The 13,968-nt window shown below is 39.4% G+C and overlaps 1 protein-coding gene across 5 annotated transcripts in view; it reads left to right on the forward strand.

Annotated features, from left to right (window-relative positions):
* Nucleotides 1–13,968, forward strand: part of DNAI3 (dynein axonemal intermediate chain 3) — a 63,758-nt gene that overhangs the window by 33,754 nt on the left and 16,036 nt on the right. For 4 of the 5 annotated variants that reach the window (XM_061633520.1, XM_061633521.1, XM_061633522.1 and 1 more), the window contains 6 exons: nucleotides 3,882–4,072; nucleotides 5,209–5,333; nucleotides 5,456–5,545; nucleotides 7,956–8,045; nucleotides 12,352–12,480; nucleotides 13,201–13,274. In XM_061633520.1, the coding sequence (XP_061489504.1) occupies nucleotides 3,882–4,072; nucleotides 5,209–5,333; nucleotides 5,456–5,545; nucleotides 7,956–8,045; nucleotides 12,352–12,480; nucleotides 13,201–13,274 (699 nt within the window). The remainder of the gene's footprint in view (nucleotides 1–3,881; nucleotides 4,073–5,208; nucleotides 5,334–5,455; nucleotides 5,546–7,955; nucleotides 8,046–12,351; nucleotides 12,481–13,200; nucleotides 13,275–13,968) is intronic. The other variant, XM_061633525.1, reaches the window with a different exon arrangement.

The following is a 13,968-nucleotide window of genomic DNA, read 5'->3' on the forward strand; positions in this document are numbered from 1 at the left end:
AGCAGACTTTTGGGGGGCTTGGGGGACAGTGCACCCATTTGCCCCATCCTGGCTACAGCACTGGCCTAAAGGAAGGGCTCTGCTCAAGTTTCTGTTACTGTTCAGTGGGACAGAAGGGGCTAACAGTGCAATCCTATACTATACCCGAGGAGGTGCGCTTGGCGCCGACATTGTTATCCTTTCGGCGCCAAGTTAAAACCTTCCTCTTTTCCAAAGCATATTAATTTAAGTTAACTTAATTTTAAAATCTGCTGTGATTGATTTTAGATTGTTTTATTTTTATATGTTTTTGTTGTATTATACTATGTGATTTTATTTTTTTTTTACAATAATTTTTATTCAAATTTTCATAAAACATACAAAACAAAATCATAAAACATTCAAAGACAAAAAACAAAACAAAACAAAAATGATTAAACAAAAAAATAAAATGTTGACTTCCCATTTGTCGCAGATCAAATCAGTTATAGGTCTACAATATATAACAATCCTGTCTCTTAAATTATATTATAAAATCACTTTCCTCCAGTAGTTATCTTAATTAATCATCAAATCTCATAAACATTACTTTATTCTTTCCACAAAAAGTCAGAGAGGTTTCAATTCTTTAAGAAATATATCTATCAATTTTTCTCCAAATAAACATGTCGATTAATCCATCTCGTTAATAATAATAATCATCTTATTGTCATAACCATAGTCCAAATAAACATATCGATTAATCCATCTCATCAAAATCTGTTAGGTCCAATAATTTCAATAGCCATTATTCCATTATCCATATTAATTCCATCTTCCATCTTCAATAGTCCTGTTAAGTCCAGTAATTTCAGTGTCCAATCTTCCATTATCAGTATTCCATAATAATCTTGCTGTCATAGCCATAGTCATATAATAAGAGTCTGATGGGAATTTCCTCTATCCCAAATATTTTCTTGCCATCAATTCTGAATAAGTTGCTGAAATATTGTTGTAAAGTCATATCTGTGTTCTTCTTTTTTACAAAATGCACTGGCTCATCTCTTGAGAGTTTTTCCATTGTCACATGGCTGCAGTTAATTCCATAGATTTTCTCTATATCAAGCTCCATCACGTCATTCCAGTCCAGAAGATTATCCAAGCCATTGATAACTTTATCTCTAATATCTTCATTAATTTCTTCAGAGATAACATTAAATTCCAAACAGTAGATTTTATTTCTAATATCCATAAACTCCAGATCTTTTTCCAATTCCACATTTGTTCCAATCTCCAGGGCTTGTATCTTCCCTTTATTTTTTCTTTTCTCATCTCTGATCTCATTCTCCTCTCTCACAGGATCCCCTGTTTCTTTAAGCTCCTGCGTCATTTTGCTCAGTTCAATTTTCAGCTCCTTACTGCCCTGTCGCAGGGTTTGTTTCGTTATCTCAATCTCATCCATTATTTTCTGAAACATAATTACTTCCAGATTCTCAGCCACTTTCTTGATTGCCATTTTTAAAACCACGAAAACAAAACAAAACAAAAATAAAGAAGAACCACTTCTTATTTCAGCAACAATTGGGTTAATATTCCAGGCTTGATGACATCACAGTATAAACAGAGCAGCCTGCCTTATCTCTCTATGTTCAAGAATACAAAACAAATTTAGTTCCCAGCATCAAAACAGTTAGTGGCGTCGTGAAGAAGCAGATTCGTCAAATAAAATAGACCAAAAAGAGAATAGTCCCAGACAATATAATGTTCCTCGGAATAGAAATCCCTCTTCTGTTTATATCTTTAGAATGCACTTCCAGGACAGCTTTTTGCAATAGAAACAGAGATAAGCTGTTAATTTCGTGAATAACAGAGAAGAGTTATAGCTCACCCAGAAGTTCTTTAAAGCTGATTCATTTGACAAATCTCTTTTTGCTGCAACAATTTAAACCAAGTAAAAAAAATAATAGAAAGAAGGGTGCTTGCCTGTTAGTCCGTTTTCTCTTTGAAGAAAAGATAAACGTATCGCATTAATCAGATAGAGCTTGTTCGGAAGTCCGTCCGGCATTGCTGGCTGGACCTTTTCTCATAAATTAATGAAATCCAGTCCTCCTAACAAAAACAGGCTTTTGAGGTTGATCTCTACGTTTCTCCCTGCCCGGGAGAAATTTCATCAGTCAAAAAAAAAATGTTCTGACTGATTTATATCTGGATAAGCTTCTTCTGAGGCGGGAGCCCGTCTCAAAAGCAGGCAGAAGCGAAGTCACCCTTCCCGGAAGTCTATACTATGTGATTTTATTGTATTTCTTGTGTTCACCGCCCAGAGAGCTATTGCTAGTCGGGCGGTATAACAGTCTAATAAATAATTAAATAAAATAAAATTGTCTAGTCAGAAGTAAGTCTCATTGAGTTCAACGGAGCTCACTTCCAGGCAAATGAGTATAATGTTGTAGTCTCAAGAGCCTTTTGCTGGCAAGGGGGTGAATATGAGGACAGTCCCAATGTTGCTGACCCTCTACCCCTGTCCCAACTTAAATAAGGCCACAGTTAGTTGCTAACAAGAATTTTACAGCCCAGTCCTAAACCTATTGGAGTTAGAAGTATGTCTCACTGGGTTCAGTGGGACTTATTTCCTAGTGAATGGGAGCTGTGATGTGCTATTGTTTGTCAGCTGTTGAAACCTTTACCTGTGGGGGAGACGGGAAAGCTGTCAGTAATAGTCAAGATTCACTCAAGCCACATTAAATATATTAGGCCGTATCTAAGAAAAACATTTCAGAAACATTTGAACCATGCCACCTTAGACTCCTCCTGGGAGGAAGAGTAGGATATAAATTTAATAAATAAATAATATAAATAAATAAATAAACCAAGGTTTGCCAGTACTCAACCCTGTTTTCAGTGGCAAGCCTAGACTCTCAAACGTGAAGTATTAATGCAAAAGAGTGCCTGTGTGCCTGTGTAGAGTGTCATTCCTTCATTTCTGGATAATCAGACCCAGATCCCTCATTTGGGATAAGGAACATATGAAGCTGTCAGTGTATGACATTGGCCCATCTATCTCAATGTTGTCTACGCTAACTGGGAGTGTTTCTCCTGGGTTCCAGACTGGGTTCTCTGCCAGTCCTACCTGGAGATACAGGGGATTGAACCTGGGACCTTCTGCATGTAAAGCAGATGCTCTATCACTGAGCTAAGGCCCTTCCAGAGCTGAGGAAGTCTTAAGTCTCAGCGCCTTTTTTTTTAATTAGCAAGATTATGATAAGGCAGTAAGGTGAGCACTTACACATTGCACAAAAAGAGGACAAACGAGGATATTATTTATTTGTTTGTTTATTTATTTATTTAATTTATATCCCACCCTTTCTCCCAGTAGGAGGCCAGGGCAGCAAACAGGATGGAGAGCTGCATAAAATTTGCACATATATATATGCTAATGTATGAAGAATTGCTGTAATTTAAATAATGTCTCTTGCCACAGCAGGGAAGACTGACCAGCTGATCTATGTCCCTGCTCAGTCAGTTGTCCAGGTGCTAACTGTTGATGGGCAACTTGAGTCCCCTGCTCTCCATTTAGGGTTCTTTATCTTTAAACAGACTTGGACTGGACAGACCTACAAATACAGGATTGTCCTCAGTAAAGTAGGACACATGGCCACTCCATAAAGTGGTTCTCCATATTTTTAATCTCCATAATCTTAAACAGGACTGGGTATCATGTAGAAAACCCATTCTTCCCAAATGTATGCCTAAGATCTATGTAACAGATCTTGACTGAGTATCAAAAACAAAAGCCACAGCACATACTGATTTAGTGGTATGGCTTTTAAAATGAAAGGTGCATCCATTTAGAAATAATGTATTTATAGTACACTATGATTTAAGAAGCAGCATCTTTTTTTCAAAAAAAAATCTCCCATTCACAGAGTTGAACTAGCGCTGCAGCAAAATGAAATCATGAATGCCTTTTTTGACGACTGGAAAGCCCTTGCAGAAGATGAAGGTGGCTTTGCGGGCAAGTCAGATGTTTCCCTTAAGGAGTACCAGTCATTTACAGACCTGCATTATCTCAAGGACAGAACTGTTAGCTGCATTTGCTGGCACCCAACCATTTATGGTAAAGTTTACAGAATGTTCAAGTTTAAGGGTAGAGAAGTTTTGAGGGATGTCCTGAAACCTTTAAAGATTAGCCACGATGCCAATTCACTGGCCTTTCTCTTGAAAACCTATGTGTCATGAAAGGAAAATGTGATGACCAACATTTTTGTAATACTCTAGCTCAGGAGTAGCTGATGTGATGTCCGCCAGCTGCTGTTGGACTCCAATTGCCATCAGCCCCAGCCAGCATAGCCAATGTTCAGGGAAGATGGGTCCAACAACAGCTGGAGAGCACCACATTGACAATCCCTGTTCTAGCAGATTATATTAAATGGCCTGGATTACCTCACTCCTAGGCAAGTTGTAACAGAAATGAAAGTGAAATATGAGTGTTACTATTGCAGGGTCCTTCTGCTTCATTTCCATTATCTCTAAGGGACAAGCTACACCTTACGCTGCAAGCTACATTGCAGCAGCTATGTGTAACAAAGCTGTGATGGCTCATTCTGCCTTGATGGACCACTTTCCCTGTGAAGAAAGGCTAAAACATTTGGTGCTTTCAGATTAGAGAAAAGACAACTAAGTGGCAATATATGATAGAGGTTTATAAAATCATCTCACCCTCTAATAGCGAACTCATAAGTGCCTACATGATTTAGCCAAAACTGGCCCACCGAGAAATGAGGAAGATATCACCATCCTTGGAGAAATCCCCAAGGTTTGAAGAAGTACAAACACTCTTTGGGAAAACCAACCTAAGGGAACAAAGCAAAACAAAAAACCAGCCCAAACAGCTCACTGAGCATGCTCAGTGGACATAGAATGTGTTGTATTGTGGGGGGCGTGAACCTGGGAGGGGAAATGGGATGTAATATTCTGGAAGAGGGCAAGGATGCCTGGCTGGAACACACTGAGCTGGAGCACTCCACTCTTCAACATTTTGTTTCTGGTCCCACTTGGGGTCCCTCCAGGCATCCTTTTTATTGCACATTCACGATGATTTGTGTTCATTATGTTCTTGGGGTGGCCACATGCAATCCTACCTTCAATATTGTTTGTGCCTGCTAAAGTTTTGGGGTGGTCATACTGCTTCATTTCCGATCAGTGCATATCTTTCCCATTGTAAATAATGAAATGGCATTTGTCTTCAATCAGGGATTATTGCAGTGGCAGTAACAGAGCGACTCTCTTATGAGGACCGAGTGCAACAATCTGGTCGATTACTCTTGTGGAAAGCACCAATTCTATTTTGGAGTTTTGCAGACCCTATTCATCCCCAGGTAGCTAAAAGAGGACTTGGATGTTTCTGAGATGTTTAAAGAACAAAAGGAATCATTTCAGCATAAGACTATTCAGATCTGATATGTTCCTCTCTCCCCATCTGGATAATTATATTTTCTAGCTGATGCTGGAGTGCCCTGAAGACATCTACTGCTTTCAGTTCTCTCCAAGCAATCCCAACATCATTGCAGGAGGCTGTATGAATGGACAGGTTAGGATCTGCATATTCCTTTTTTTTAAAGAGCCAACATTCAGCTATGTGTTTACATTCACAACATACCTTTTTTATATCTACATTGTAGAATAAATTGTCTCCAGCAATTCTGTAGATGTTCAGGGGACCAGCAAGGGCTAAGGCCTAGGAACATATTCACTACAAGGTCTGGCCATTCTGTAGTCCACCTGAACCTTGAAATCAGGGGTCACCAACCTTTTGGGCCTGTGGGCACCTTTGCAAACTGGAGAAACTGTTGTGTCTGTTTTTACACGGACGCACACTCCAACCTGCTCTTTTGGCTACAATAGAATGCTTCTTTCAAGCATAATTTCAGCAGGGGAAGGGGATCCTGTGGGCACCAGGAAAGACCCCTGTGGGCATGTATGTCTCTGGGTGCCATGTTGGCACCTCCTGCTCAAAATAATAACTCTGGTAAATATAGCCTACATGAGTGCCTGGAGCCTCACCTAGGTGACTGCTGTGATCAGGTAGAATTACAGGACTCTCCCCAGAAGTGGCTAAAACAGCACCTATAGCAGCAGTATGTGACTTCTATGGAGGGTGAGCTAACTAATATTAAGCCTGACATTGGCTCCTTCTGTTGGATGCTCAGCCACAATGTCTCACCCTGTCTTAAGCTCTGCAAAGAGGCCTTGCTGCTTGTTGGCTCAGAAAAGGTTGGCCAGGCTTAGAAGGCCGTGGAGCCCAAGCCTCTCTGTGCCTCACTGATTAGGCTGGGTTCCGACTGGTTTCAGTTGCCACAGTCCTTCAGAACTTGAGCTCTCTATGGGTCTTGAGTTGATGACCTGAAGAGTAGCAGGCAATATTCAGACTGTCCACTGGCACCCATCTCTATTTAGATCCTAAACCTATGGACAGGGTGTGTTCTTAACTAATCACGAGTTTTGGAGCATAAATAGAAGTATTGGCTTCTCTAACCCATTGGTGCAAGGAGGCTTCCTTGACTAATATATGTTTTCACACAATATATATATTATCGTTAGACCCCTCACACCAGCCATGTAAGCCTCCTTGCACCAATGTGCCAGAGAAGGCAATACTTATTTGCTAGCTGGAGCGATGAGGAGGCTTGCCCTTATTAACCACAGGCTGCCCTGCCCTGCCCTGCCCACAAACTGACAGATTCTAGCATTCTCCTCCTCCTCCTTTTTGAAGATAGGGTGGGGTTGATCTGAGACATTCCTCGCATCCCTCTGAGCCTAGATGGGATACTTTATGCTTAGTCTAATACTTGTTCACTCCCATCATTTTCTTCCTCCCCAGTTGGGACAAAATGCTTGGCTCAATGACAGTAACAGTCCAAAGAAATGGAGCTACAATAGTTCATTTTGATTACTGCTATTTATACAGATGCTTCACAGCAGCCTTCCACAACCTAGCACCCCCCAGATGTTTTATTTATTTCTGTTTAACCAGGGTTCGAATCCCCACATAGCCATGAAGCCCACTGGGTGACCTTGGGCCAGTCACTGCCTCTCAGCCTCATGAAAACCCTATTCATAGGGTCGCCATAAGTCGGAATCGACTTGAAGGCAGTGCATTTACATTTTTATGAAAAGTATTTCTGTACCACCGTATCAAAAATATCAGGGCAGTGTATAACACCAAAACATAACACACCATTAAAAACAATACAACAATGCAACTTTGAATTTCAGCTCCCCTCAGCCCTAGATGGAATGGGTGTGCTGGCTGGGACTTATAGACATTTGAATCAGAAACATCTGGAGAGCACCAGGTTGGGAAGCCTGGTTTGTTGAGTTTCATAAGCAAAATAAGACTGGCTCCTGTTCCCAGGGAGCTTATAATCTAAATTTTGACAGTGGGGAAGAAAACATAAGAAGGGGCATTCCCTTGCCCCATGCTGGCACAGGTTAATTTGGTGATGCCTGTAGAATACATGTGAGGAACATCTGGCATTCCAGATGGTGCTGAACTACACTACAACTCCCATCATCCCTGGCCATTGCCTATGCTTCTTGGGGCTGATAGGAGTTGTAGTTCAGCAACATCTGGAGGGCTAAATGTTCTCCACACCTGCTCTAGAACCTCCAAACAGGTTGCTTCAGGGAGCACCGCCACCACTCATACAATCTTCAACTGTTACGTCACACCCTTGTTTGGGTAATTAAGGATTGGTTTTAAGAAATGTAAAGTACACCAGGAGCCCCAGGCTTTCATGTGGACTCCTCAGTACTGGAGACATATAAAAAATCCTTCCCTTTCTATTACAAGAAAACAGATTCCTCAACTGTGGCCTCAGCTAGCCCTCGTATATTCTGTACAAACTTATTTCACTCTCTGTCATGTGGTACATTAACACCTCAGTTAAAAAAGAATGATTTACCTCATAATGTGTTGGTTCCCCACCCCCTCATCCTAGGTTGTTCTGTGGGACATTTCAGAGTATGAAGAGAGGTTACAAAATGCAAAGTCAGGTACAGGAGGAAGCAAAAATACCACAGTTAATATGGTTAGTACTTTTTAAGATTCTACTTTAACATGTCCATGCAATGAAGTTTTCAGTATACTACTGCCAACTTAGAACTGCTTCACAGAAGACATTTTCTTCTACACATGAATGAAGCTGCAGTCTTTCCCCTCCCTTTTCTCTTCTATTAAGCAACAGTTACCCACCTGCCAGGAAGGTGTGTTATGGCTCTGCCTCACCTAGCAAGCCACCTCTGCAAAGCATGCAAAGCTATAGCCATCAGCGATGGCCAGTTTTGTGACAGCTAGAAAAAGTGATTGCCCATTTCATACATTACATTTGTTTTATGCATGCACTTCCTGGTGTAACTGAGTAAGTACTTCTCTGCCATGTGGAACAAAATAACTAGTGCAAATAGGCCCTGAGAATATACATATTACACATATATAGTTTTATGCAGAAATACTCAAAATCTGTCATGATTCTTTCAAGGGATCTAAAAGGGACCATTTCAGATTTAAAAAGAAACATGGTTTTGTGCTTCCCTGAACGACCCTGGATGAGCATGGGAGGAGATCAGAAGCTTCCACTTCCACTTTTCAAACCATTTAGACTGTGGCTTTGAAACAAGCTAGAATCTGAAACCACTGTTTCATCCTTGCTTATACTAATCAATGAAAGTTTTAAGAAACCACAGGTCCCCAAGTTAATGTGTAATAGGGAACTGTGGTATGTTCAAAAGGCCTGGTTTGCACATCACACTAAGCCAAGCCATGGCTTAGAACACACAAGCATGTGAGCTCCCAGAGAGGAGTTTGCAGACATGTTACTCCTCCTTGGTCCTTTTTGTTGCTGCACCATGCTAAGCCATGGTTTGGGTCTGTGTGTCATCTGAATCTAGGCTCATGGTTAAATTCTTTCCACACTCACCACAAGCTGTAACTTCTTGGTTACAGTTCATGGCTAGCTTAACTTTGAGCCCAGGTTCTGTTGACATTCTAACCCAAACTTTGGCTTAGCTCCATGCAGTGCAGCAGCAAAAAGGTTTGGCTTATCATGAGCAATAAGGCCAAAGTGAAAATTTCCAATCCCACAATCTCCGCATAAGAGAAAAGGAGGGAAGATGTGAACCAAAGGTTTGTGTAGGCTCGTTCACATAATGGGAAACCATGGTTTCCTGTTATGCCAAATTGGCTGAAGGATTCTTTCGAGGCAATACATTTTCAGTGCTAGCTGAACATTTTAATTCTCCTGGGCTTTTAATATCCAAAGAGTTTTTATAATGCAATTTTACTGCTGCTTTTATCTTGCTGTGTTTATGATTTTGCTGATGTATCTTCTTGCTTTTCGATGTTCTTTTAATTTTTGTAAATCACCCTGATAATTGTATATGTAAAGCACAAAAGTTAGCAAAACATGATAAACAAATGAATAATGAAAGGTAGTCTAACTATAGATAATTATTGGCTGACACTGAGAAACAAAGGGAGACCCAGACATTCACCAACACAACAGGTACAAGTCAGAGGGAACTGACTTTTTATTGACTATTTTATTAGATTGTGTTCAAGAATATGGGCTAGCTAGATAGGTCTGGTTGTACTACTGAATTTTTGGCAATTATTGACTTCCGGGAAGGGTGACTTAGCCTGTGCCTGCTTTTGAGACGGGCTCCTGCCTCAAAAGAAGCTTATTCAGATATATCAGTCAGTTTTTTCTTTTTTTTTTGACTGATTAAACTTCTCCCGGGTAGGGAGAAACGAAGAGATTAACCTCAAAGCCTATTTTTGTTGGGACGACCAGATCTCATTAATTTATGGGACGAGGTCCAGCCGACGAAGGTGGGACGGATTTTCAACAGCAAGCTCTATCTGTTAAAGCGAACGTTCATCTTATCTTCTAAGAGAGAACGCACTAACAGGCAAGCACCCTTCTTTCTATATTTTTCTTTTACTTGACTTAAATTGTTGCTGTTTAAAAGAGATTTGCCAGATTGATCGGTTTTTGACATCTCACTGGGGAGCCGTAACTTCTCTCTGCTACGCACTAATTAATAGCTTATCTCTGTTTTTGTTGCAAAAAGCTGTCCTGGATTTGCATTCTAAAGATACACACAGAAGAGGGATTTCTATTCCAGATTTTTATTTTGAAAAATATTATACTGTTTTGAGACTACTCTCTTTTTGGTCTATTTTATTTTGACGAATCTGTTTCTTGACGATTGCCATTAATTGTTTCGATCCTGGGAACTGCATTTTGTTTACTTAACTATTGGAGAGATAAGGCTGTCTGCTCTGTTTATACTGTGATGTCACCAAGTTTGGAGTATTAACCCAATTGTTGCTGAAATAAGAAGTGGTTTTCCTATATTTTTCTTTTAAAATGGCAATTAAGAAAGTGGCTGAGAATCTGGAAATAACTATGTTTCAGAAAATAATGGATGAGATTGAGATAACGAAAATTGAATTGAGTAAAATGAAGCAGGAGATTAAAGATATAAGGGTCCCTGTGAGAGAGGTGACCCTGGAAGGGGTCCCTGTGAGAGAGGAGACCCCGGAGATTGGAACAGGGGTCCCTGTGAGAGAGGAGACCCTGGAGACTGGAATAGGGGTCCCTGTGAGAGAGGAGATCCCGGAGATTGGAACAAACGTGGAACAGGAACAAGATTTGGAGTCTATGGACTTTAGAAATAAAATCTATTGTTTGGAACTCAATGTTATCTCTGAAGAAATTAATGAAGATTCTAGAGATAAAGTTATCAATGGCATGGATTATCTTCTGGACTGGAATGATGTGATGGAGCCCAATATAGAGAAAATCTATGGAATTAACTGCAGCCATGTGACAATGGAAAAACTTTTAAGAGATGACTCAGTGTATTTTGAAAAAAAGAACAGAGATATGATTTTACAGCAGTATTTCAGCAACTTATTCAGAATGGATGGCAAGAAAATATTTGGGATAGAGGTAATTCCCATCAGACTCTTACTATATGACTATGGCTTTGACAGCAAGATTATTATGGAATACTGATAATGGAAGATTGGATATTGAAATTACTGGACTTAACAAGACTACTGAAGATGGAAGATGGAAAATGGAACTAATAGAGATAATAGAACAATGGCTACTGAAATTACTGAACCTAACAGATTCTGATGTGATGGATTAATTGAAATGTTTATTTTGACTATGGTTATGACAATAAGATTATCATAATTAGTAATGAGATGGATTAATCGATATGCTTATCTGGAAAAAAAAAATTGATAGATATATTTCTTAAAGAATTGAAACCTCTCTTTGACTTTTTGTGGAAAGAATAAAGTAATGTTTATGAGATTTGATGATTAAGTAAGATAACTACTGGAGGAAAGTGATTTTATAATATGACTTAAGAGACAGGATTGCTATATATTATAGACTTATAACTGATTTGATCTTTGACAAATGGGAAGTCAATATTTTACTCTTTATTTTTTATTTTTGTTTTTTTTTCTTTTTTTCTTTTTGTTTAACTATTTTTGATTTTGTTTTTTGTCTTTGAATGTTTTATGATTTTGTCTTGTATGTTTTATGAAAATCTGAATAAAAATTATTGAAAAAAAAAAATTTTTGGCAATTATTTTGTCCTGGATGTGCCCAGAGAGATTCACTATAAAATGGAAAGTGGGTACCAAAAGCATCCGCCATAAGGAAAACATTAAAAAAAACAGAAAGATCTGGGTCTGGTAAAAGTTGCAAATGAAGGGAAATATATGGAAATTAGTTGGTACTTATTTATATGTGTTCCTGTAAAGCAGACATGGGACACCTTTGGCCCTCTGGATGCTGCTGAACTACAGCTCTCATAATCCCTGGCCCTTGGCCATGCTTGCTGAGGCGGATGGGAGTTGTAGTTCAGCAATATCTGAAGGGCCAAAGGTTCCCACACCTGCTGTAAAGTGTAAGAGCTGTACTTGCCTTTTTTTTTACTGTGCACATACACCAGACTTCTTTGGTCTTTGTGAGCTTCAGGAAAGTTTAGTTTAGTGTAGTTTATAGTTTATTTATATACCACTTTTTGGCCAAAAGGCCCCCAAAGTGGTGAACAACATATTAAAATATATTACAAAAAAAGAGAAAGAAATTACATAAGAAATAACCAGTAAAAAATATACAGAAAAAATACAAGCAACAAGAACAATGCAACAAGAACAACAACAAGAACATTCAACAAAAACAATGTTTTCTTTGTAATTTGTAAATATAGAAAGGGCTCTACATTTACAAAATAGAGTGTACTGCTGATTTTTCAAAGTGATAACTACTTTGTTCTTAAAGACTAAAGGATCATGTTCAATTTTAGCCAAGTTTTATGCTGGAGCAACAAATTGGGAAGGAGCCACACTTGGTGAGATATTGTGCAGTCTCTTCCATTGAATATGGCCATAAATCGGTAATAACAGATATACAGTGGTTGCCAGAGCTTTTGGAGGTAAGAGTCAATTATTAGTATTTCATATTTGTACACAAGTGCAAAAAATATAAATAATGTCTTACCTGTTACATGTGTTTTACTATCTGAGGCCAATACAGGAACAATGATCTGCACCACACTAAACAAACAATGCATATTAAGCTGAATCTTAATTATCCATGTGATTTTAGATGGCCACTTCACATGAGACTTAATTCTGAGTAGACCTGGTTAGAATTGTGTTGTTAACATGTTACATGCTCCTTTTTTCTCCCTAGCAGTGCAAGCCTATACGTGCTGTGGCTACTCAGAAGTAAGTCCCATTACATTAAGTGGGCGTACTCCCAGGTAGGCAGCATAAAACTCCTTAGCTAGAAAGAATTCATCACTGAAGTTTTGCAAGCAAAATCAAAAGAAACTTTGCTTGAAATCTCCCATTGTACCCCACAAAACATGAGGGGTCAGGCGTGGTCTTTGCATTAACAGGACATTGTAGGTGCAGACACTGTGGAACATGTGGTACTCTAAATGTTGTTGTACCCTTAATTCCTGTCAGCCACAGCCAGCATGTCCCCATGGTCAGGTACAATGGGAGTTGTAGTCCAACATCTGGAGAACCACACATTCCCCATCCCTGCTGTAGAGCATGCCTACATCAGAGTGCTTCTCTATTTGTAAGTGTTGCATTTTATGTTCTTGCTCCTAACACTAAATGTTGTTTCATTTGCTCTTTCTAAGGTCAACAGAATGGGCACTGTTTTTGAAAACAGAGCTGGAGTTTGTGTACAGCTTGTCACCTGCTCACCAGACTGGTAGTATTTTTTAAAAGGTTATTGTGCAAAGCCCAGTTTAGATGTCACAATCTCTTGATTCTTAAACCATGGTTTATCAGGCCAGGAATGAGCTGTGTGCCTGCATGCTCTCCATGCCCCTCCCTTTCATTCCTTCCCTTATGTGCCTTGCTTTGGCAATAATATCCTGATTTCCTAAATCACAGTTTTCTGTGATGTCATAACCAGGAAACTGTGGTTCAAGAGCTCCTTTCAAATAGAGTGTGACATCTCCAAAAGGACTGTGACATCTGAACCACAATTACAGTCTTCACTGTTTCTTCAGGGTTCCTCCATTCTTTTTCTTTCTATTGTTTCATGTACTAACTACTTATTCAAATCCAAATGGGGTGAGAGATGGTTATCCTGATGCCCTGAGCTACCAATTAAGCTGTTCAAAAATGCTACCTTGCAAGGTGAGCTATATGGAGCCTTGCACCACCTTTTAAAAATAAGTAGCTTATTTTAGCCTGAGCATTTGCACATAAATATTCTCCAACAACTCCACTGCAAGTCAGTTCACACATTCCCTGGAATGTCTGGATGTGAGTCGTCTTATTCAGAATTTTGGCAAGGGAGACGATAGCAGGGAAGCTTCTCCCTTCCACCAGCATTTAGAACAGACAACTAAACAGAAAAGGTTTCAGAAACAGACTGACATCACCTTGTCCCGCAT

The sequence above is a fragment of the Rhineura floridana genome, chromosome 6 (genome assembly GCF_030035675.1).
Source record: "Rhineura floridana isolate rRhiFlo1 chromosome 6, rRhiFlo1.hap2, whole genome shotgun sequence".
Taxonomy (NCBI): Eukaryota; Metazoa; Chordata; class Lepidosauria; order Squamata; family Rhineuridae; genus Rhineura; species Rhineura floridana.